Genomic DNA, 24758 nt, shown 5'->3' on the forward strand with positions numbered 1-24758 from the left:
GATACATATTTACAAAAATATAAATTGCCCAGATTAACTGAAGAGGAAGTAAAATACTTAAATAACCCCATCTCAGAAAAAGAAATTGAACAAGCCATTGATGAACTCCCTAGGAAAAAATCTCCAGGGCCAGATGGATTTACATGCAATTCTATCAAACATTTAAAGAACAATTAATTCCAATACTATATAGACTATTTGGGAAAATAGGTGAAGAAGGAGTCTTACCAAATTCTTTTTATGATACAAATATGGTGTTGATACCTAAACCAGGAAGAGTCAAAAAGAGAAAGAAAATTATAGACCAATTTCTCTAATGAATATAGATGCAAAAATTTTAAACAAAATACTAGCAAATAGATTGCAGCAACTTATCACAAGAATAATACACTATGACCAGGTAGGATTTATACCAGGAATGCAGGGTTGGTTCAATATTAGGAAAACTATCAGCATCATTGAGCATATCAACACCAAAACCAACAGAAACCACATGATCATCTCAATAGATGCAGAAAAAGCTTTTGATAAAATACAACACCCATTCCTATTAAAAACACTAGAAAGCATAGGTATAAATGGAGTCTTCCTTAAAATAATAAATAGCATATATCTAAAACCTTCAGCAAGCATTATATGTAATGGGGACAGGCTAGAAGCATTTCCAATAAGATCGGGGTGAAACAAGGATGTCCATTATCACCACTGTTATTCAATATTGTACTGGAAACCTTAGCTTTAGCAATAAGAGAAGAAAAAGAAATTGAAGGCATTAGAATAGGCAAAGAAGAAACAAAGCTATCACTCTTTGCAGATGACATGATGATATACTTAGAGAATCCTAGAGAATCAAGTAAAAAACTACTTGAAATAATAAACAACTTTAGCAAAGTTGCAGGCTATAAAATAAACCCACATAAATCATCAGCATTTCTATATATTACCAACAAAGCCCAACAGCAAGAGATAGAAAGAGAAATCCCATTTAAACTTACTGTAGACATTATAAAATATTTAGGAGTCTACCTCCCGAAAAAACCCAGGAACTCTATGAACACAATTACAAAACACTTTTCACACAAATAAAATCAGATCTAAATAATTGGAAAAACATCAGTTGCTCATGGGTAGGCCGAGCTAATATAATAAAAATGACAATCCTACCTAAGCTAATTTACTTATTCAGTGCCATACCAATAAGACTACCAAAAGTTATTTTATAGAGTTAGAAAAAATAATAAGATTCATTTGGAAAAAAGCAAAAGGTCCAGAATATCAAAGGAACTAACAGAAAGAAATGCAGGGGAAGGTGGCCTAGCAATTCCAGATCTTAAATTGTATTATAAAGCAGCAATCATCAAAACTGCTTGGTACTGGCTAAGAAATAGGGAGGTGGATCAGTGGAATAGGTTAAATATGCAAGACACAGTAGTCAATGACTATAGTAATCTATTATTTGATAAACCCAAAGACCCCAGCTTCTGGGATAAGAACCCACTCTTTGAAAAAAACTGCTGGGAAAACTGGAAAAGAGTATGGCAGAAACTAGGCATAGACCCAAATCTCACACCATATACCAAAATAAAGTCAAAATGGGTTCATGACTTAGATATAAAGGCTGATACCATAAGTAAACTGGGAGAACAAGGAATAGTTTACCTATCAGATCTATGGAGAACAGAAGAATTCATGACCAAACAGGAGATAGAGAACATTATGAAAAGCAAAATGGATAATTTTGATTACATTAAATTGAAAAGTTTTTGCACAAACAAAGCCAATGCAACTAAGATTAGAAGGAAGGTAGAAAATTGGGAAAGAATTTTTACAACCAGTCTCTCTGATAAAGGCCTCATTTCTAAAATATATAGAGAATTAAGACAAATTTATAAGAACACAAGCCATTCCCCAATTGATAAATGGTCAAAGGATATGAACAGACAGTTCTCAGATGAAGAAATTAAAGCCATCTATAGTCATATGAAAAAATGCTCTAAATCATTATTGATTAGAGAAATGCAAATCAAAACAACTCTGAGGTACCACATCACACCTATCAGATTGGCCAACATGACAAAACAGGAAAATGATAAATGTTGGAGAAGATGTGGGAAAATTGGAACACTAATACATTGTTGGTGGAGTTGTGAAATGATCCAACCATTTTGGAGAACAATTTGGAACTATGCCCAAAGGGCTACAAAAATGTGCATACCCTTTGATCCAGCAATAGCACTTCTAGGGCTATATCCCAAAGAGATCAAACAAATGGGAAAAGGACCCACATGTACAAAAATATTCATAGCAGCTCTTTTTGTGGTGGCAAAGAATTGGAAATTGAGAGGATGCCCATCAATTGGGGAATGGCTGAGCAAGTTGTGGTATATGAATGTAATGGAATACTATTGTGCAATAAGAAATGATGAACAGGCTGACTTCAGAAAAACCTGGAAAGACTTATATGGTCTGATGCTGAGTGAAGTGAGCAGAACCAAGAGGACTTTGTACACAGTAACAGCCACATTATGCGATGACTAATATTGTTAAACTGAACACTTCTTAGAAGGATCTAAGACATCTCTAGAGGCCTCGGGATGGAAAATGCTGTCCACATCCAAAGAAAGAATTATAGAAGTTGAATTGCTATCACTTATTTTTAACATTCTGTTGAGTTTTGTTTCATCTTTCTGATGGTTCCTCCTATTGGTTTTAATTTTTACTTACAACTTCACTAATGTGAAAATACGTTTAATAGGAGTGTAAATGTAAAGCCTATATCAGATTGTGCGCCATCTTGGGGAGGGTGGGGGGGAGGAAGGGGGAGAAAAATTTTCAACTCAAAAGCATATGGAAGTGATTGTTGATAAATCAAAGTAAATTAATAAATAAAATAAAATAAAGAAATTACATATTTAGATGTAAAAGACTTATAGTTATGTCATTATTAATTCTCCATTTATCTTTCCTTGTATCTTAATTATTATTTTTGTTGGATTATGGTATATAAAAGATGTGTTTAATATTTCTGGTTTTTAAAATATATTTTCAGTTTCTCTGTGCCCTAGAGTAAAGTGTCAAACTAAAATTGAAATGAGAGCCACTAAATCAGACATGAGGATTCCTCTGGGTGCATATTGACATGGAAACCATATAAAAACATTATATTTTGTTGTATTTTTATTTATTTTGTTAAATATTTTCCAATTATATTTCAGTCTGGTTTGAGCCTCACATGGGAATGTGCCCATTTGTTTTATACCTCTGCCCTAAGACATGATTGGTTTTTGTGAAGCTGCCATGTATTTGTGAGAAACATACTCTTTTATATTCCCATTCAGAAGATACTATAAGTCTTTTATATCTGAATTCTTCAACAGTTTATTCAGTTCTTTATTTTCCTTTTCGGTTATCCTTTTGTTGCATTTATCTAGCTATGAGGGAGAAATGGTAAAGTCTCTGCTAACTGTTATGCTATAGTTATGTTACATTGCAATTCTTCAATTCCTTACAAAAATAATTCTAATCATCTTGAAGATGAGGCCTTTTTAAGAAAACAGTTGCGGACTTTTGCGTGATAGTTGTATAATTAATATCCATTAAGAAAATATGGGGGCAGCTAGGTTGCGCAGTGGATAAAGTACCAGCCCTGGAGTTAGGAGGACCTGAGTTCAAATCCTGGAGTTAGGAGGACACTTGACACTTAATAGCTGTGTGACCCTGGGCAAGTCACTTAACGCCATTGCCTAGCCCCAAATATAACAAAATTATTCTGAATTATTTAACATTTAAGCGAATTTATCACAACAGCACTTTCGTACATTCAAAGAAAAGCAATATGTGTATATATGTATCTATACATATATGCATGTATGTATATATGTGCATACACAGAACACACACACATCCCCCCCACCCCGACATTCAGTTTAAAAAAAGATATGCTTATTATGAATTCACTTTTGGATAAGTGGATATCATTGCCTTAGAAACACTCTCTTCTTCCCCCCCTCCCTCCCCCTCTCCCGTCTTCCTCTTTCATATGCTATTTTCATTTTGCAATCTCATAAACTCAAACCATCTCACTTAACTATACACCTGTTCCTCTATTTGGCATTCAAAGCCCTTCTTAACCTCTTCCTTCTCACCCCACTGTCCAATCTTCTTACACCTTCCCCTGCCCCTCACACTACTCTTTAATGCAGAGACAGTGGCCTTCTCACTGTTCCTCAAACAAGATGCTCCATCTCTCAGCATTTCCTAATTCCTTTTGATTTTAGTGCCTTCCCTCCATTCTTTTTTTCTTATTTATAGCTTATATAGCTGGTTTGTACATATTTGTTGGCTTGTTGTTTCTTCCTAGATTGTGAACTCCTTGAAGGCTGTTTTTTGTTTTTCTTTGTAACCCCAGTCCTTAGTACAGTGCTTAGCATATAGTAGGCACTTAATAAGTGTTTATTGACTGACTTTTAGTCCTTATCATGACCTTTGGTTCCCTGAACTATTCTCTTCTTCCAATATTCCCCAACCATGTGGCTTCTATAACTAGCCTTGTCTAGATAGGTTTTCACTCTGATGCCTCACTTGCTACTGCTGTGAATCCTTTGTCCTGGAACTTCCACCATTCCTAACTTTGTCCTCATCCCTTTACAATTATGCCATTTCCATTTCAGGCTGTTGAATGTATCTGGAGGAAGTTTGTAAAATCAATCTGATTTTGCATGTCACATAATTAATAGTACATAATCTCAGCTGAGCCCTTAGTGCTTCTTTTTTTTATTCATTTATTTTTAGCATTCGTTTAAAAATTTTTTTGAGTTGCAAATTCTCTCCCTCCTTCTTGTCCCTTTCCACCTATTGAGAAGACAAGTAACATGTTATCAGTTATTGTTGTGATGTCCTGCAAAACATAAGTTCATATTAACCATGTTGAAAAAAAAAGCAAGAAAAATGAATGAAATGGAAAGTATGCTTTGATCTGCATTCAGAGTTAATGAGGTCTTTTTCTGGAGGTTGATAGCATTTTCCATCATGGGTCTTTAGGAATTGTCTTGGATCATCGTTTTGTTCAGAGTAGCTAAGTCTTTCACAGTTGATCATTGTGACGATGTTGTTGTTACCGTGTACAATGTTCTGTGTACGAGATGTCTGAACCCTAAAATATGGTGGACTAATGCAGTGGACAGTGGAAATGGGTTACTAAGAAGAGACTGTACCATCGTTCTTTGTAAGGCTCCAGTAAGCAGCCTTACATGTGCCCAGGGTCACACAGCTAGTGAGTGTTATGCGTCTGAGGCTGGATTTGAACTCAGATCCTCCTGACTCCGGGGCCGGTGCTCTATCCACCGCGCCACCTCGCTGCCCCTTCATTTTCTTCTTCTTTCCCCATCTTCTAGTACATCCCTCTTTCTTACCCCTTCATTTTTTTAGGTCGCCCTAACATAATTGACTCATACTTGTGCACTTATTCTAACTGCTCTGCTAATGATGAAATTCTTAGGAGTTACACGTATCATTTTTCCACGTAGGAATGAAACAGTTCAGCCTTATTGAGCCCCTTGTGATTTCTCTTTCGTATTTACCTTTTTATGCTTCTCTTGAGTCTTGTGCTTGAACGTCGTATTTTCTGTTCGTCTCTAGTTTTTTCCAGCAGGGATGCTTGACAGTCCTCTATTTCATTTCATGTCTATTTCCCCCTTGAAAGACTGTACTCAGTTTGGCTGGGCAGCTCGTTTGCCTTCCTCCAGAACATCCCCTTTCAAGCCCTCCACTCCTTTAACATGGAAGCTGCTACACCTTGTGTGATCTTGAGTGTAGTGCCATGATATTTGAATTGTTTCTTTCTAGCTGCTTGCAGTATTTTCTCCTTGACTGGGGAGCTCTGGCATGTGGTTATAACATTCCTAGGAGTTTTCCTTTGGGGATCTCTTTCAGGAGGCGATTGGTAAAGGTTTTCGATTTCTATTTTACCCTCTGGATCAAAGATATCAGAGCAGTTTTCCTTAATATTTTAATGTCTGGGCTCTTTCTTTAATGAAGGTTTTCTGGTAGTCCAATAATTCTTAAATTATTTCTCCTTGATCTATTTTCTAGGTCAATTACTTTTCTAATGAGACATTTTACATTTTCTTCTATTTTTTCTTCACTCTTTTGATTTTGTTTTATTGTTTCTTGTGGTCTCATGGAGTCATTAGCTTCCACTTGCCCAATTTTAATGTTTAAGGAATTATTTCTTCAGTGAATTTTTCTACCTCTTTCCATTTGGCCAAGTCTGATTTTTTTTTTTTTGGTGAGGCAATTGGGGTTAAGTGACTTGCCTAGGGTCATACAGCTAGGAAGTGTCAAGTGTCTGAGACCAAATTTGAACTCAGTTCCTTTGCCTCCAAGGCCAGAGCTCTATCCACTGCACCACCTAGTTGCCCCCCAAGTCTGATTTTTAAGGAGTTCTTTTCTTCAGTGAATTTTCATTCTTTTGCCAATCTGTTAAAATCCCTTTTCATTATTTTGTTGCATCACTTTCATTTCCTTTCCCAATTTTTCCTTTACCAGTCTTATTCTTTCTTTAATTCTTCCAGGAATTCTTGTTGGGCTTGTGTCTAATTAAGCAGTTTTTCTTTGAAGTTTTGCTTTTATCTGTCTTCATGTTGTTATGTTCTTCTGAATTTATGTTTTTGTCTTAATGTAATGGAATATTATTGTGTCATAAGACACTGACTCAAGGGCAAAGTGAGCAGAACCGAGACAACAATTTATGCGATACCAACACTGTGAAATGACAGCAACAACAAACCTTTGAAAGTCCCAGAAGACTAATGATTAATGATGCTGCCCATTTCTGGACAGGTGATGGACTCAAGGTGTAGGATCAAAAGTGATCATTGTGGAAACTTTTGCTTAGTTATGCTGACGTGTTATAATGTTTTTCTTTTCTCTTGGTCAGTCGTGGGAGATTGGAGACAGGGAGAGGCAGTTAGCTGGCTCAGTGAATACAGTGCTGGGCCTGAAGACAGGAAGATTCATCATCTTGAGTTCAAATCTGTGTGACCCTGGACAAGTCACTTAAACTAATTTGCCTCAACTCCTCACCTGCAAAATGAGCTAGAGAAGGAAATGGCAAACTGCTCTGGTATCTTTGCCAAGAAAATCTCAAAGTGGGTCCTGAAGAGTTGGATGTGACTGAAAGGACTCAGCAGCAGCAGCAGGAAGAAGTGAGAGTCCAGATGGAGGAGGTGAGCGATAGAGTTGCTGTAGCATGCTGGATCTGGCTTGGGCTAGTTCCCCTGGTAGTTTGGGTCTGGTGTTGCAGTGAAGTGAGACACTCATAAGTCATTCAACAGTTAGATTTACTTAGTTCTGTACAAAGGGTATTCAAAAAGATACAGAATTCTCCTTACTTAAGAAGAAGCAAAAAAGAAAAAAAAATTACTTAAGAAGAAGCAAAGGAAGCCTCATTTACTTAAATGAGGCTTCCTTTGCTTCTTTACAGAAATTTGTCTGGTTAGCAAGGCAGAGTGTGGTGACTGGTTCAGGCTTGGGATAGCCACCAAGTCTGAGGGGGCCTGAATCTGAATGAAGCCATGTCTTCCAGGTGGCTTTAGGCTGCTTTCAACAATTACCTAATTGTTAAGCTTGAGTCTTAGCTTCCTGAGTTAGTAAAGTCTTGGAAACAGCTTCCTTGGCTTTTAGGAAAAGAATTAGTCTAACCTACTTGAGGGGGGCAGAGTAGAAGCCCTGCCTTATCACAGCTGATAATAAAGAAAAAAAGAGCCAGGATCTTTGAAGCACTTTGTTTTTAATGCACAGAAGAGAACAGAAGGAAGGTCAAAAGGAAGCAGAGACAAGTAGGACAGCTTGAAAGTTACATGTGAATTTATTTTATATTTAAAAGGAAAAACAGTTGTTTGTAATAGAGAATCACTGTTTCATGTATAATCTTCTATTTCTGTTCTGCTTTGCATATGAAATGCTTTATTTGCTGCTTGTTAGCTGAGACTTTTTTTTAAAAAATTAAGAAAAATAAATACAAAAGAATTTAATCTCCTTGAGAACAGGAATGGTCTTGCTTTTTCCTTTTGTATCTCTGGATCTAGTGCTTATTACAATGCCTGACAATGTTTGATGAATGGTTTTCCCCCATTTATTTAGCTGTCCGGCTCTTTGCTATTCTAAAGTTATTGAAAAGGGTATGTATGCCTCTTCTTCTTCACTACCCATTTTCTCCTCAGTGTCTTGCTTTTCATTTTTTCTGCCATAGTGATGGACCCAAGGTGATGAATGAGATACACTTTTGAACAAGGAAGATGTGTGAATTTGTTTTGCTTGACTATGCTTGTTTGTTATAAGGATTGTGATTTTCTTTTTGTGGGGAGAGACAGAGGAGCTAATGCAGATGCTGCCAAAAAGAAAAAAAAAAGATAAAAGAGGGTCATTGAAGCATTTTTTAAAAGTGCACAATAGAGAAAGAAGGGAAATTGAAAGAACCATAGACAAAGACAGCTTTGAAAGTAAATGTTGAATTTTTAAATATTTTTTAAAAGCAAGGGGTAATAGAAACTCACCATTTCAAACATAACCTTCTCTGTTCTACTTTGCATATTGATGTGATCTCTCTCTCTCTCTCTCTCTCTCTCTCTCTCTCTCTCTCTCTCACTCTCTGTCTTTCTCCTAGCCTCATTAAGATTTTTGGGGAAATTTGAAAAAGAAACTAGGCCTTTTTGTCTCCAAGTTCTGTGCCTTTTGCTCTAAACCACAAGGCCTCCATCACACCCCTTTCTTTACTTATCCGTTTGTCAGGTATGTTGATGAGTTTTGAAGTCTCTTGCAGATCTGGAATCGTGAATTTCATATACAACTGTGTGAGCATCTGTTGTAGATAACACTTTAGATTTGTGGATCTTTGTGGTGGTGCTCTGATGTGATGCTTTCTTTTATTTCCTGTTTTAGTATCATTATTCCTATGAAATGTCAACCCATTTTCTTTAGGTTGTATGGGAATGTAGAATAATTGGTAATGTTGTATTGTAGTTTTGATAATTGACCTTTACAAAATACCTTTTACCTGGAAGTTAGAGATATTTCTAGAATTTTTGGAGGGAGAAGGTAATTAGCTTTACTCCTAGTAAAAACCTCTGTTTCAGGAGATGGCCAAAAGTGGCATGGAGGCTCGGTTTAGTCACAGAGGTGAGGAACCTGCAGCCTTGAGGCCATATGCGGCCCTCTAGATGCTCAAGTGCAGCCTTTTGACTTAATCCAAACTTCACAGAACAAATTCCCTTAATAAAAGGATTTGTTCTGTAAAACTTGGACTCAGTCAAAAGGTTGCACCCAAGGTATCACCCCTGATAGAACAACATAAACAGAAAGCTCACCTATCAGAGTCTCATGTCCCAGCCATGGTTCCTGTGTGAGGGAGATGAGGTTAATGATTGAAATGCAGGTGGTATGGGGTGGAGATGGGAAGTTTGCATTATTAGAATTTCCTAGTATTGTCCCCCTAAGCTCTTTGTATATGGTTATGCTTAAAATAATATTGTGAAGTTTGCAATTTAATTTGTTTCCTTGATGTTTATTCCTGTCCTAAGTCAACATGAAAACAAGCAACTTTTAAAAATTAAAATATCTTATTTTTTCCAATTATGTGAAAAAACAATTTTTAACATTCATTTTTAAAAATTTTGAATTCTAAATTCTCTTCCCCCCATTACTTCTCTCTCATTGAGAAGGCAAGCAATTTGATATAGGTTATACATGTATAGTCATGCAAAACTTATTTCCATGTTAATCATGTTGTGAAAGAAAACATAGACCAAAAAATACAAAAACAACAAAGAAAATGTTTTTAAAGTATGCTTCATCTGCATTCAAACTCTATCCATTCTTTCTCTGGAAGTGGAGAGCATTTTTCATCATAAGTCCTTCAGAATTTTCTTGGATCATTGTATTACTAAAAATAGCCAAATAATTCACAGATGATCACCATATAGTATTGCTGTCACTGTGTAAAATGTTCTCCTGGCTCTGCTCACTTCACTTTGCTTCAGTTCATTAAAGTTTTTCCAGGTTTTCCTGAAAACATCCTGTTTATAATTTCTTATAGCACAGTAGTATTCCATCATAATCACTTACCACAACTTGTTCAGCCATTCTCCAATTGACAACCATCCCCTCAATATCTAGTTCTTTGCCACCACAGAAAGAGCATAAATATTTTTGTACATGTAGATCTTTTTCCCTTTTTGAAAAATTTCTTCAGGATATAGACCTAGTAATCACATTGCTGAGTCAAAGGGTATGCACAGTTTTATAGCCCTTTGTACATAGTTGCAAAATGATCTCCAGAATGGTTGGATCAGTTCACAGCTCCACCAACAGTGCATTAATGTCCCAGTTTTCCCATATCCCCTTCAGTATTTATCATTTTCCTTTTCTGTCATATTAGCCAATCTGACAGGTGTGAGGTGGTACCCCAGAGTTGTTTCAATTTGCATTGATCTAATCAATAGCAATGTAGAGCATTTTTTGGTATGACTATAGATAGCTTTGATTTCTTTGTCCGAAAACACTGTTCATATCCTTTGACCATTTATTAATTGGAGAATGACTTGTATTCTTATAAATTTGAATGAATTATGTAAATATTTGAGAAATGAGGCCTTTATCAAAGAAACTTGTTATGATCCCCCTCCCTGCCCCCATTTCCTGCTTTCCTTCTAATCTTGGCTGCTTTGTGCAAAACCTTTTTAATTTAATGTAACTAAAGTTGTCCATTTTATCCTGTGATATTATCTCTTATTTAACCATAAATTCTTCCCTTCTCCATAGATCTGAGAGGTAAACTATTTCTTGCTTCCCTAATTTGTGTATGGTATGACCCTTTATGTCTAAATCATGTTCCCATTTTGATCCTTAGTACAGGGTGTGAAATGTTGGTCTATACCTAGTTCCTGCCATATTATTTTCCAGTTTTCCTAGCAATTTTTGTCAAATAATGAATTCTTGTCCCAAAAGTTTGGATCTTTGCATTTATCAAACAATTACTGTGGTCCTTTACTACTTTGTATTATGTACGTAATCTATTCCACTGATTTGACACTCTGTTTCTTAGCCAGTAACAGATTGTTTCAATGGTTACTACTTTGTAATACGGTTTAGGTCTGGTACAGCTGGGCCACCTTCCTTCACAAATTTTTTTCCCATTGATCACCTTGATATTCTCAACCTTTTGTCCTTCCAGATGAATTTTATTATTATTTTTCTAGCTCTATAAAATAATTTTTTGGTAGTTTTATTGGTATGGCACTGAATAAGTAATTAATTTAGGTAGAATTGTAATTTTATTATATTGGCTTGGCCTACTTGTGAGCAATTGACATTTTTCCAGTTGCTTAGATCCAACTTTATTTGTGTGAAAAGTGTTTGGTAATTGCTTTCATATAGTTCCTAGATTTGTCTTGGCAGGTAGGTATCCAAGTATTTTATATTGTCTATGGTTATTTTAAATGGAATTTCTCTTTTTATCTCTTGCTGCTGGACTTTTGTGGTAATATATAGAAATGCTGACGATTTATGTGGGTTTATTTTATAGCCTGCAACTTTGTTAAAGTTGTTAATTATTTCAACTAGGTTTTTAGTAGATTTTCAGGACTTTACTGGACAGGGCTGGCTGGCTGCAACATCCAGCTTGGCATCCTGGACTCCAAGGTTCTTATGGCTCAAGCCCCTGGGTCAGGGGCATTCCTTGCACTTAGAATTGTGAAACAAAACAAAACGCCCCCCCCAAAAAAAACCCCAAGCCCTCGAATCTAATTCTCAGGGCCAAGGGGCCCAAAGGGAACAAGAAGGTGGTTGTTCCCCATCCAGCTTACTGAATGGTGCTCCTTCCTGGTGAGCAAATGAGCCCTTCACTCCTGATCACCACTGGAAAGACAGCAACTGTGCCCCAGCAGCTAGATGATACTGTTAGTTCTACTATGGAGCCAATGGAAAGAGGCAACTGGCTGCCAGCCAGCCCTGTCCAGTAAACTCATGTGGTAAGCCAATGCAGAATGTCTAGCCACACCAGTCCTGTCTCATAGGAGCAGGCCCGAAACATCACTCATGTGACTGTTTCCAAATTAGGTGATCTGGGCATGTACCATAATAACCCTTTCACACATATAGTCCAGAGGGTCGGTGATGGACCTGTCTCCTGACAAGCGATGGACACAAGGTGCATAAAGAAGCATACATTATTGGAGGTGGCCACTGTGGAAATCTGTTTGGCTTGGATGTGCTTCTTTGTTTCAAAGGTTTTTTTTTTCTTTGGTTTTTAATTTGGGAGGGAGTGGTTAAGAGAGATTAACAATAATGATACCATCCCCTAAAAAGAGACTCTCTGAAATATTTTTAAAAATACACCAAAGAGAATAGAAGGAAGCATAGATATAAAAGATAGTTTTTTTCTTTTTTTTTTTTTTTTGCTTTTAGGCAGTTGGGGTTAAGTGACTTGCCCAGGGTCATACAGCTAGTACGTGTCAAGTGTTTGGTCTGAGGCCGGATTTGAACTCAGGTCCTCCTGACTTCAGGGCCGGTGCTCTATCCACTGCGCCACCTAGCTGCCCCTATAAAACATAATTTTTAAAATAACATATAGAATTTATTATACTTTTAAAAAGGCAAGCAATATGAAATGAAGTCACAGTTTCTTATAGAATCCTTTTTTTGTTTTCTGCTCTATGTATGGAAATGCTTTCTTTTTGAGTGAGTTCAGAATAAAAAAGGATTTTCAAAAACAGAAAGAAATCTGTGGTCATCCAGACTTCACTTCATTTTGTAAAATTCAATAATATTTTTTCTTTAGAAAGTTATTCACCTTTTTTCTACCCTGCAGTTGAGGTAAACCTTGAGTCTGTATGGTGAGAACAGCTCAAAACAATAGCTCACATTTAGATGTCGTTGTTATTGTTTGTCCTTCATTCTTGAAGAGGACCATGGCATCAGGAAGGTGATGCCATGACTGGCAAGTGAAGTGGATTGAAGTGAGGGAGGGCCGTGCAAAGTCACCAGCCTCACTTTCTCCTCCGGAGCCGTCTGGGTCCTATGGCAAGATACAGATCAGGATGACTGGGGATAACCCTGGATGCGATGGGAGACCTGCCTTTTTAAGCTAAGCTCTTTCCCAGGTCTCAGTTTGACAGAGGTAACACCCATTCAGTGATTAAAGGCTAGGTTGTTGTTTGGCCTTCCTTCTCCAAGAGGACCATGGCATCAGGAAGGTGATGCCATGACTGGCAAGTGAAGTGGATTGAAGTGAGGAAGGGCTGGGCAAAGTCACCAGCCTCACTTTCTCCTCTGGAGCCAGCTGGGTCCCGTGACACAGTAGTACTCAGACAGCCTTGTGGGGGTAAATAATGCAATATTATCCTCATATTGTAGTTTGAGTTTTATCATATTACAGATGAGATTAGAATTGGCCAAGGCCAAGGAAATGGTGCTATTGAAAATTCTGTGTCTACTAACTCCAAGACCAATAGTATTTCCAGTATACAGACTGAATCATATATGCACAGAGACCTTTAAAAGTCTCTTTAAAGCAGAGAGACAAAGAACAGAATGAAAAGTAAAGCCAAGCAAATTTTCCATTGAGGAAAAACAATCCTGTATTGTTAGAGTGGATCACTGACAATTCCATATCAAAATGCAGATGCTATAAAGGCCATCTTTTCTCCTCCACTTAATTTCAGCACTTGCATCTGTTGCTTCTGCAACTACTCATTGCAGCCATCTGCTTTCCTGGATGTAGCTGAGCTAACTGAATGTAGTGTTCCGCAAAAGAAAAGAAACTGTTCCTCTCTGGTTCTGGTTGAGGGCTGCTCAAATTCACACCATCTATCTAGCTTCTGTATGTGACATTAACTTTTAGTCTTGGGGTTAACACAGAGCCAAAACAACCAGATGAAAAGTCAAAGAGTTATTCAGTTTGATAGATAAAGCATTTATTAAGTTCTTGCTGTGTGTCAGGCCCTATGCTAAGTGCTAGGAATTCAAACACTAGCAAGCAAGACAGTCCTTACACTTATGGAGTTTAATAGGGCAAGACAACCCATATAGGGGTGCTAGAGAGTTGGGGTGGAGAAAAGGGAGGATAGGAGAGAAGTATGGGCATGGTGGAGAGAACACCCCTCGCCAGGAAGTGGGGTGGAAGCCCAGGTCCTAGCAAGATAGAAATGGAGCTTGGCTCCTGTCTATCAGAACCAAGGAACCCAGAGAAGGAGTTCAGGTTTCTCAAGGGGTGGAAATGGTTGGAGAGTAAGGGCATGGTGAGCAGATTGCTGGGAAGTGTTTGTTCACCCAGTGAGTTCACTTATATTAGGATAATTGATTATTGGTTGGTTATTTTGACCCAATTGAATAGTTGTTTTCATGTAATCTGGTTTAGAATAAATATAGTAGGGTTTCACTTTCCCCACCCAACTTATACAGATCCAGACAATTCCAAACTGTGTATCACCCACATAGGAGCATTTCCTCTATCCTTTGTTGAAATTTGTGTTTGAGACGTGCTTTAATGTATAGCAACTTTTCCTTTGTGATTCGGTATATTGACAAAACAACTAGCCAATTTGGTCAGTACATTCAGATAATCAGGCAGTTCAAAGAAGGGAAATCATATAAGCAAACTGGCATTACAAAGAGAAGGAAATTAGCAGCTGTTTGATGAGTTAGGATTGTTAGACCTAGCCTTAAGTTTATGTGTGGACGAGCTTCATTTTATCATTATTATGGTTTTTACATTGCCCTTCTTTGTTTTTGCTTTGTGTCCCCAGTGTGATTCAATAGCTTTTTCAGCTCTTACCTCCCTAATTATATAGTGCTGTGGGAGATTCTAAGGAAGGAAATGATAAATAAGTGATTGTGTGTGATTTCTTTTTCTTTACTCTCTGATGGTCTTAACCCTAGAGGAAATGCAAACTGTTCAGCTTTCAGTCAATTTAGGCTACAACTAACTGCATCTTCTTTGACAAAAGCACTAGATGACAGAGACAAACAGCTGCTTGTCCTGCCTTAACTAGGATATGGTAATGCATGTGACAGAAATTGAAATGGAAAGTGGGCTTGTGTCCGTCCATTGTTCTGAGGCTTTGATCTAATTTGCAAGAAGTTTTAAAAGGTCCCTAGAAATATGTAAAATATCAGTCTTTCTTTGTGTAGTTTTCCATGAGAATATCAGTATTAAATATGAGGAAAATCTCAGCTGGATCCCAGTGGAGCTATTTGGGGTTCTCATTTCAAAACATATTAGGACGTGCTTCAGACCAGATAATTAGTATTGCCTTATTATGAGTAACATAGTTAAGTGATAATTCAGCCACTTAGATACGAACCTCACTTCTTTATAATTCCCAACATATGGGGCTGAGCATTTCTGACATTCATTGCTTACTTCCTTTTCTGGATCCCTAATTTTATAATAGGGAAAGGGAAGGAGAGGGAGTAATTATTTCTTTAGAACCTACTATGTGCCAGGCACTGTGCTTCACAAATATTTTTCATTTGATTTATCTTATTTTAAAAAAATAGCCACGTATAGCACAGATGAGCAGTGTTGGCATGAATTTCTTTTTGTACAAAATCAGAAACACAAAATCTGAGGCCACCCAGTCCAAACTGTACCTACACAGCAATCCCCTGCCACGGTGCTGACAGTTGGTCATTCAGCCTGCATTTCTCTAGGGAAGGGGATCTTACTAATTACTGAGCCGATTCATTCCTTTTTCAGATAGCTCTAATTGTCAGGAAGTAGTTTTTCCCTTGTATTGAGCATAAATATGCTTCTCATCAACTTCTACATTTTGTTCCTAATTCTGCCTTTTGGAGTCAAGTGGGGACAATTCTAATCCCTCTTCCATATGACATTCCTTTAGACACTTGAAGTCAGCCAGTAAAAGTGTCATAGTTTAAAAGCTGCAAGCGACCTCAGAGGTCACTTAATCCAATATGCCCCCAGTAAGCTTTCTTTATTTTTGTAAACAGGCTAAGCATCCTTAGTTCCTTCAACTCATCCTTGTATGGTATAGGCCTGAGTCACATCTTTGGAGGCAGCTAGGCAACACAGTAGATAGGAAGCTGGACTTGAGTTCAAAATCTGCCTCAGACAATTACTAGCCATGAGACCCCTGAGCAAGTCACCTAATCTGTCTCAGACCCAATTTCTTATCTATAAAAGGAGGATAACAACAGCACGTACCCAACTGGGTTACTGTCAAATGAGATAATATATGTAAAATTATTTTATTGCATATAAAGTTATTTGCAAACCTTAAAGCAGTATATGAATGCTAGCTATTATTCCTAATATTATTATCACCCTCCCACTTAACTTCTTCTGAATACATTTCATCTTGTCAGTGGTACCACAAACTGAGTACCATACTCTAAATCAGACCTGTACAACCCACGGTTCTGGGCTGCTTATGGCCTGTGGGAACACCAGAGGATTTCTGGCGGCCCACGAATAATGTAGAGAGAAATGTTTTTCGCAGGCTGCTGGAAATCCTTTGGTGAGCCACAGGTTGTGCAGGTCTGCTTTAAATGAACACAGCAGAACTATCACTTCCTTTATAAAGAATAGTGTTTTCTATTCACACAGCCAAGTTTATATTCACTTTTTTTGTTGTTGTTCTGTCGTGTTACATTATTGATTCACTTGAGTTTGCAAGCCACTAAAACTCCTTTAGCAGCAACTATTGTCTCACCACATCTCCATAATTCAGTATTTGTGTAGTAGATTCCTTTAGCCCCAAGTATAGGATTTATATATTTATATTAAACTTCATCTTACTAGATTTGGCACGTTGTTCTAGCTTGTCAAGATGTTTTTAGATGCTGATTCTGTCATCCAGCATGTTAGCTAGCATTTGCAGCTTTGTGTCATCTGCAAATTTGATAAACGTGCTGTGTGTGCCTTTATTCACGTCATTGATGAAAAACTTTTAAATAGCACAGAGCCAAGGACAAAATCGTGGAACACCCCACTAGAGATCTCCCTCTAACTAAACGATAACCCATTAATGACTGTTCTTTGGGTTTGATCATTCAACAAGTAACATTCCCCTTAGCATGCTGTCATCTAGCCTGTATCTTTCCATTTGTCCACATGGATATCCTGAGAGATGGTCAAATTCCTTGCTGAAATCAAGGCACATTATGTATGAGGTCATTCTTGAGTTGAACTTGCAAAAAAAAAAATCTAGAGGTTTTATGGATTTCAAGTTCAAATGTGTCAACAAGATGATATGACAGCCCACATTCTCCCCTGCCCCCTTCCAACCCCCCCCCCCCAAACTAATGCAATCTTAGGCTTAACTGAAAAGCATAGTATAAAAACATAGACCTGTTGTACTTGGCTCTGGTCAGATTCCATCTGGAGTATTGTGTTTAGTGTTAGGTATCTTAAGAAAGTAATCAAGATGTGATAGGACTGGACACCATGTTATATGAGTATTAGTTGAAGTGACTAAGGGTATTTGGCTTTCAGAAGGGAAAACTTAGGGGTCTTTGAAGGACTTTGTGTGGAAGAGGGCATGGCCTTGCTCTGCTTGACTCCAGAAGGTAAAATTAAGGTCTAATTTTGCAAGTTTAGGTTGCAGAGAGGCAAATTAGGCTTTGCAACAACAGCCCAAAAGTGGAATGAATATCCTCAAGGGGTGGTTAGAGGAGGACCTAAGAAGCCCTGTAGGCCTTCAAACAGAGGCTTGATGACCACTGGCTGAGAATATTGTAAAGGAGATTACTTTGTTATTTTCAGGTTGTACTAAATGACCTCTTAGGTGATGTCCAATTCTTGAGATTCATTGTTGACCAGTGTCATAGTAGACTGCATGCAGAGAATAGCAATAGAAGAGTTATTTCTTATCAATGGTGAGGTTTTTCGGATCTTCTTTGGTGTGGGTGACATTGTCCTGATGACTAGAGGTCTTCCTGAATGAGGCCCACAGTCATTCCAAAGTGAGGGCGTTAGCTAGCCATGGTTGGAAAAATAAAATGAATGAAAAATGTGTCTTTCCCTGATTTATACTTGCAGTTGGATAGGTAATCAACTGGGTTAAACCATACGTAGGGTTATTATTCTTAGTCATATAGGAATGAGGTGTCAGAGATGAACAGTGAACGGGGCCCAGAACTGAAGAGGAGATTAGTCCTTTTGCAATTTTGCAGTATTTTCAAAGATCCCAAACTGCTCACTGTCACAAAAGTCTCTTTTTAATACCAGTATTATCCCAGTGATATTATATGGATGTAAATCATGGAACACCGTGATCTCAAAAGAATCTGAATTTTAGAGACATGTATGACCACAAAGGATCTGTGTGTGATAGTGAATGGTTATATATCAAGAGTATAGAAAACCTGAGTGTTATATCCATAGAACAGTAAAAGGACCATACAAAGGCCTTCAGAATATTGGGTGGATCTTCTATGGAGGATTTTGCAGAAAAATGTGAGCCAGAACCTCATGGAATTGAAAATGACCTCTGTACCAAGAGCCCATGGATTCATCAACAGAATGAATTCTGAAAATGGGAATTGTATAATTGAAAGGTCATTCAGAGTTGCTGGCATCATTAAATGTCACAGTATTCCTCTGAGCTAAAACTGGGCAATTTCTTAATATGTGTGCATGCATAAAAAATTTCCTGGATATTTTTTGGCAAAATTAACAAGTCCTATATTTACCTTAAATGAACTTTAAGATTTCAAATGGGCCTTTGAGTGACTTTTCTCTGGCTTCAGTGACATCATTGTGACCCTGTTTGTGTCTTCATTTGCCATTTATTCCATCTAAGAATTAATGGGCTGCTTATAAGAATGTGCCAGTCTGATATCAGATAACTTACATGATCCCATTGACTTTTCCATGACCTCAGTTGTATCCTCATTTCACCTCTTTGAAGTCTAAAAATGTACTAGCTTGTAGGAAAAAATAAGAAATATCTCAGATTGACTATAGATTATTAACTAAACTGACACCCTAGGATTCATATGAGCCCTCCCCCGAACTTTCTAATTATTCTCTCTGCTTCGTAAATTCCACAGGAGTAGACATTCCATCTTCATTATCTTTGCATATGAATGAATGAACTCACAGAACCTATCTTTCCTTCTAAACTTAATTTTCACTAATCTTCTGGTCTTAAAGAGTTTTGAAGGTAAAAGCTCAATTGGACTAAGATATATATGTATTTGAATTCAGTAACTTAGGACATTATTAACATTTTTTTGACACTGAGGAACTCACCTACCTATACTTTCTCCATAAATTTGGTTTTCACTGAACTATTAACTTAAAATAGGGAAGGAGCTCTCTGTGAGGAACTTTCTTTACCCTGGAAGACTGGCACCTTGCCCATCCATAGCCTCTCCAGTCTTGTAAATTCTTTTTATTCCTTTTCCTGAATTATCCAATGAGGTTTCAAAAGCCAAATAAATAGGCCTTTTAATTTAAAAAAATTTTTGTCGTTCATTATACAGTGTAGGCTGACATCCTTTCCCCAGGTTATTGGTTTTGATGAAACGAAGCAATGTCGTGCAGTAGCTACACTAAAAGTAGCAGTAACAACTTCTTACTTGAATATTGTGTCGTATATAGATGACTGTTCTTATCGATCATGCTAATCACATGTAAATGACATGTTCCTTTAATCTCATTGGCTTTATGGCAGATTGTTACTGGAAGTGATTATTGCTGTTCATCCTTCATTCTTGAAGAGGACAGTGACATCAGGAGGTTGATGTCTTGACTTGCAAGTGAATTAGATTTAAGTGGGGCAGGGCTGTGCAAAGTCATCAGCCTCACTCTCTCCTCCAGAGTCATTGGAGTCCAGTGGCAAGGTCTAGGATCAGATGTGGTATGGGACCTTGGCCTCTTTATGCTAAGATCTTTCCCAGATCTCATGCTGGAAGTTACTAAGTTGTGCCAGTAGAGATCCTTTTTTTGGGGGAGGGGAGGGGGACTAGGCAATGGGGTTAAGTGACTTGCCTAGGGTCAGCTAGTAAGTGTTATGTGTCTGAGGCCGGATTTGAACTTGGGTCCTCTTGAATCCAGGGCCGGTGCTCTATTCACTGCACCACCTAGCTGTCCCTAGTGATCCTTTTTATATGTTTTCTGACTTTTAATAATTTTCTTCTTTCTTCCAATTTTCCTTCCTTTTTTAAGCACTACACTCTTACATAATTCTCAATTTGTTAACAACTTTATTATTAATAGTGTTTTATACCACAAATGAAAACAATTTAACAGTCTTATGGACAACTCATCTTAAAATGTATTATGACCTTTAAGCCTTTCAGTTTACTTTCTCCATGCTTAAAAAAAAATTTACAGCAATTTATACAAACCTTTTTTTAAAAAAGTTACATACAACTTCACATTATTAAAAAATTCAAAAAATATAGGTAATCACCAAGTTTTTAATAACTTACTGCACAGTATAGGTTTAAACCATCATTTTGAGTATTTCTGCGATGTTAAGATTAGGTTTTTATATAAATAGTTTGGCCTTTAATATCCTCCTATCGAGAATCTCTCCAAGAATAGCTTTTTCTTATACAATGATATTCCTTTAGACACTCTTTGATTATCAGTTGTATTAAAAACAGCATTCCATTATCTAAACATGGCTGAAGGGCACAGCAGTTAACTGCGCCTCAGAACAGCTCTGGCTTCAGATTTGGGGCTTATTTGGCATCTGAATTTGAAGATTGAAAAGAGTCTTTTAATCTGAGCAATTCAGCTGCGCACATGTGCCCGAAAACATTCCTGTACCATTTAGAAGTCCGCCCTCTGCAAAGCAACAAGAAGGAAATTAGGTTACAGGCATTAATATAGTAAAGGGGAGTCTCTAACTCTGAAGAAAGAGTCAGAATAGGAAAGGAAAGGAGAAAAGGAAATCAAAAAGAAACAGTAGTTGTGTAAATGTTGGTAGAGCGATACCTTCTGTCTCAGGTAAATTTAGTGACCCTGGTCCTATGAGTTGCTAACCCTGATTCTGGGGAGTCCTCCAAAAAGGGTTCATTAGAAAAAATGAATTGAGTACTTATTGAGGAACTGTGAAATCCAACTACCTAAATATGAGTGACTTCTGTTTTTGTCTCCTCGCTGAACAAGTTATTTTCTAATCCATTGTGTTTTCTCAGGTTACAAAGGATGCTTGGACCTAGAGGGCTGAGTACCCAGCTAATGGAGATGAGTTGACAAGTTCTCATCATGTCTTGAGGTAAGTGGAAAAGAAGAAGAAAGATTGGATAAAATCTCCATAGACTAGCTTTACCATCAGCTTCACAGATGAACCCTCTCAAATGCTTTTCTTTCATAGTTTCCTCATATCAGATTTAGACAATTTTCAATGCTGTTTACATGCTACTCATTTTCAACCAAGTTTCTTCCTTCTTGGGAGTCTTTCCATCTCTAGTTCTTTCTTCTTCCAGTCTATCACAGGTATTCTATCATTCCTTTGCCTACTGAATAAAGTGCTAACTCCTTAACTGCCCACAATCTGGCACCTTTCCTTTACAGCCTTATCACACACAACCCCCTTACATGCTCTGGCAAGCTGGCCTATTCCTCATGCTCAGGCTTGCCTTTTATCACAGCATTCACTGTCCTTGAAATTACTTTCCTTTCCTATCCATTTCTGTTGTTCTCACTCAAATGCCGCATCCTCCATTCGATCTTTTATGAAATCCTGACAGATGATACACACTCCCTTAAGACTTTACAGACATTTTAAAAAGTATAATTTAGTGTGGCTTTTGTATCCTTTTACTAGATTATAAGCTTCAGTAGGACAGGAAAGTACTCTGCCTTAATCTTTGTATCATCCATACACATGTTGGCACCTAATAAGTGATTGCATTAAATTGAATTAAGTTTTTAGGGACCAGTTACCAAATATTTATTTCCAAATCACTGAATGTCAGAAAATGAAAATAAGCAATAATCGACTCCCATTCATTTTACAGATTTTAAAAAAAAAAGTCATCCAGTGAGTGAGAGTGACTGACTTGCCCAAGGTCACTTACCAGTGAGTGAGTGGCAGAAGCAGAATTAAAACCCAGGCCTCTGTCCTGATGAACAGGAGTTCATTTAAGAAAAATTTTCCTTTGAATATAAACTAAGTTAATTGAGGCCACAGACCTTTTTTTTTTTTTGTATCATCCTTAGGGGCAAAAGATGATCAATAAATTCTTTTGATGGAGTTTGCTGTTGAAACTTCAGCCAGCTCTGGTAGCCACTCAACAGAAAGTGTCTCTGAAGCGTACCTCTGATCTGTGTACAGTGGAAAGAATGCTGGCTTTGCAATAAGACAACTTCGTTTTGAATCCAGGACCTTGGGTAAGTCAGTTTGCCTCTTGTTTCCTCCTCTATAAAATAGGAGGGAGTGTTGAACTTATTTGACCATTTAGGTTTCTGTAAGCTCTAATTCTTTAACCTATATACTCCTCTGAACTTTAAACAAACAACTAATGCTTCATACATGTCAGAAATTACAACCTTAGCTTCAGAGAAATAGGTGCTAATTTCTTTCATATACCTTCCATAATAGTGAGTTCAGGAGAGGAAATACCAACTGGATGAGTGCTTAGAAACTTATGCTTAATACTCTCCTTTGGTCTGCTCCAGGTCCCCTTCAGTGTTTTAGTTTGTAATGCAAAAGAACTCTTCAGAAGTTGGAGTGTTTTTTTTTTAAATGGTTGTATTTAATAGACCTCTGTGGTATTTATCTTTTGAGAGCTGGCATTTCCTTTAAACAAAAAGGCATTCTAGTCATGAGGCTCAGCTGATCCCTAGAGCCCTCACCCCACTGCTCATAATTGTTTGCCATCATTAATGGTCCACCCTTGGCAAAGTGGAGACCTAACTTACAGGAAAAAGTTCCTCATTACTAACAAGGACCAGAATGTAGGAGCGGCCCTCTAAAGAAGAGAAATTTGGAGACATTTCTCCAAAGCCAAGAGGGAAGAGAAGAGATATATTTAAATAAGTCTCATTCACTAATACCATCAAGGTACTGCCTTGATGATAAGGGGTCCATTCATACCTGGTGTCTTTTCTGCAGACATGAGTCACTCGGGATTTTTCAGGTCCCACCATTTCAATCAGATACTGGCACAAGATGACCTCTCCCAAGACTCCATGCAGTTCAGCACCTTCACACCACACAGAGGTTGCAGCTATAACATAGGTATTGCTCTGGGGATATGACTTCCAGGTCCTAAAGAGCAAAGAAGCAGAGTTTGAGCTCCCAGGTCTCCTGGGGCACAGTGAAACAGAAGCACTGTAAATACGTACAGCAAAAATGTCAGCTTCATCTATCCAGTCAAGAATTCTGGGGCATTTAAGAACAGGTTGTGGGGATACATTATAATACTCCATCACACCTATGCCAAAAGTTAACTTTCTCTTTAAAGTCCTTTGTCTATCTAATGTGAATGAAGTAAACTTCATTTTACATTTCACTAGTTGTATTTTTAGCGTGTACTATCTTTCAGGATAATAAATTCCATAAGTTTACTGCCTGCTCAGTAAAGTGAGACTTTTGTTCCAAAACATTCTCCTTCAAGAAGGCCTCCTACTTCTAGTATTCTAAAATTCTGTGAACAGTAGCTAATATTTATCCTCATCCTTTAACTTTCTGTATTCTTTATTATTTCATAGACATGGATTCATGCCTTTTTTCCACACGGAAGAGTCCTAATCTTTTTAATTCGTCCTCATGTCCAGCCAACTGTTAATACACCCTAAGACCTTGGACAGAGCAATCCTCCCCTCTTCTGGATTTCAGCTTTCTGTGAAAAAACTGAAGTCATTCACCTAAAACTCCTTCTTCTCTCCTCTTTATCTCGTATCACCCAAATGCCTTCTGCCACTATCTCTTCCTTCACACCTGTCTTACATGCACAAGTGATCCCATTCCATCCCATCTTTTCTAAAATATTGCCTCCTGTATCATCTTTTCTCCCTCACTTATCTTCAATCTCTCTTTATCTACTGGCTGCTTCCCTACTGCCTACAACCATGCCCATGTCTCCCTATCCTGAAAAAACCTTCACTCAATCTCCAATATTGTCCCGTCTCTCTCCTGACTTTCAAGGCTAAGCTTCTTGAAAAGGCTGTCTAGAATACGTTCCTCAGTCTTTTTTCTTGTTCTCTTTTTATAATCTGGCTTTCAACCTCATCATTCAATCAAAACTGCTTGCTCTAAAGTTACTAATGATCTCTCAATTGCCAAATCTAATGGCCTTTTCTCATTCTTCATCTTTACTGACCTCTCTACCCACCTTGACACAATTGATCACCCTCTTCTTTTTGATAACTCTCTTTTTTCCTCTAGGTTTTCATGACACTACTTCCTCCTAGTTCTGCTCCTATCCATGTGACCTCTCCTTGTCCATCTTGTTTGCTGGATCTTTATCTAGTCATCTCAACTATCCATAGGTGCTCCACAGGGCTCTGTCGTGGGCCCTGTTCTCCCTCAGGACTGTACTGTTTCATTTGGTGATATCATCAACACACGTGAATTTGATCATCAACTCTATTTATCCAGCCCTAATCTCTCTGCTAACCTGTATCATCAGCTGCCTGTTGAACATCTCAAACTGATTGGCTTTAGACATCTTAAACTCAGCATACCCAAAAATGAACTCGTCTTTTCCCCAAAACCCTTTGCCTGTCCAGACTTCTCTGTTACTGTTGAGGGTGACTCTGCCTCACAGCTGTCATC

The 24758-nt window shown here is 37.8% G+C and overlaps 1 protein-coding gene and 1 long non-coding RNA gene across 2 annotated transcripts in view; one reads left to right on the forward strand and one right to left on the reverse strand.

The window, feature by feature from the left end:
• The window catches only part of LOC110212326 (uncharacterized), a 37883-nt gene extending 15507 nt beyond the window's left edge, over positions 1 to 22376 (forward strand). Inside the window, exons 2-4 of the long non-coding RNA XR_002325641.2 lie at positions 6938 to 7226; positions 21172 to 21251; positions 22199 to 22376. This is a non-coding gene — a long non-coding RNA (uncharacterized LOC110212326). The remainder of the gene's footprint in view (positions 1 to 6937; positions 7227 to 21171; positions 21252 to 22198) is intronic.
• The window catches only part of LOC110212325 (rho GTPase-activating protein 7-like), a 112489-nt gene continuing 107940 nt past the window's right edge, over positions 20210 to 24758 (reverse strand). Inside the window, 2 exon segments of the mRNA XM_020992334.2 lie at positions 20210 to 20818; positions 23076 to 23249. Coding sequence (XP_020847993.2) covers positions 20713 to 20818; positions 23076 to 23249 — 280 coding nt within the window. The 3' untranslated portion in view covers positions 20210 to 20712.

Source organism: Phascolarctos cinereus, unplaced genomic scaffold (assembly GCF_003287225.1).
Source record: "Phascolarctos cinereus isolate Bilbo 61053 unplaced genomic scaffold, phaCin_HiC Scaffold_2;HRSCAF=192, whole genome shotgun sequence".
In the NCBI taxonomy this organism is placed as follows: Eukaryota; Metazoa; Chordata; class Mammalia; order Diprotodontia; family Phascolarctidae; genus Phascolarctos; species Phascolarctos cinereus.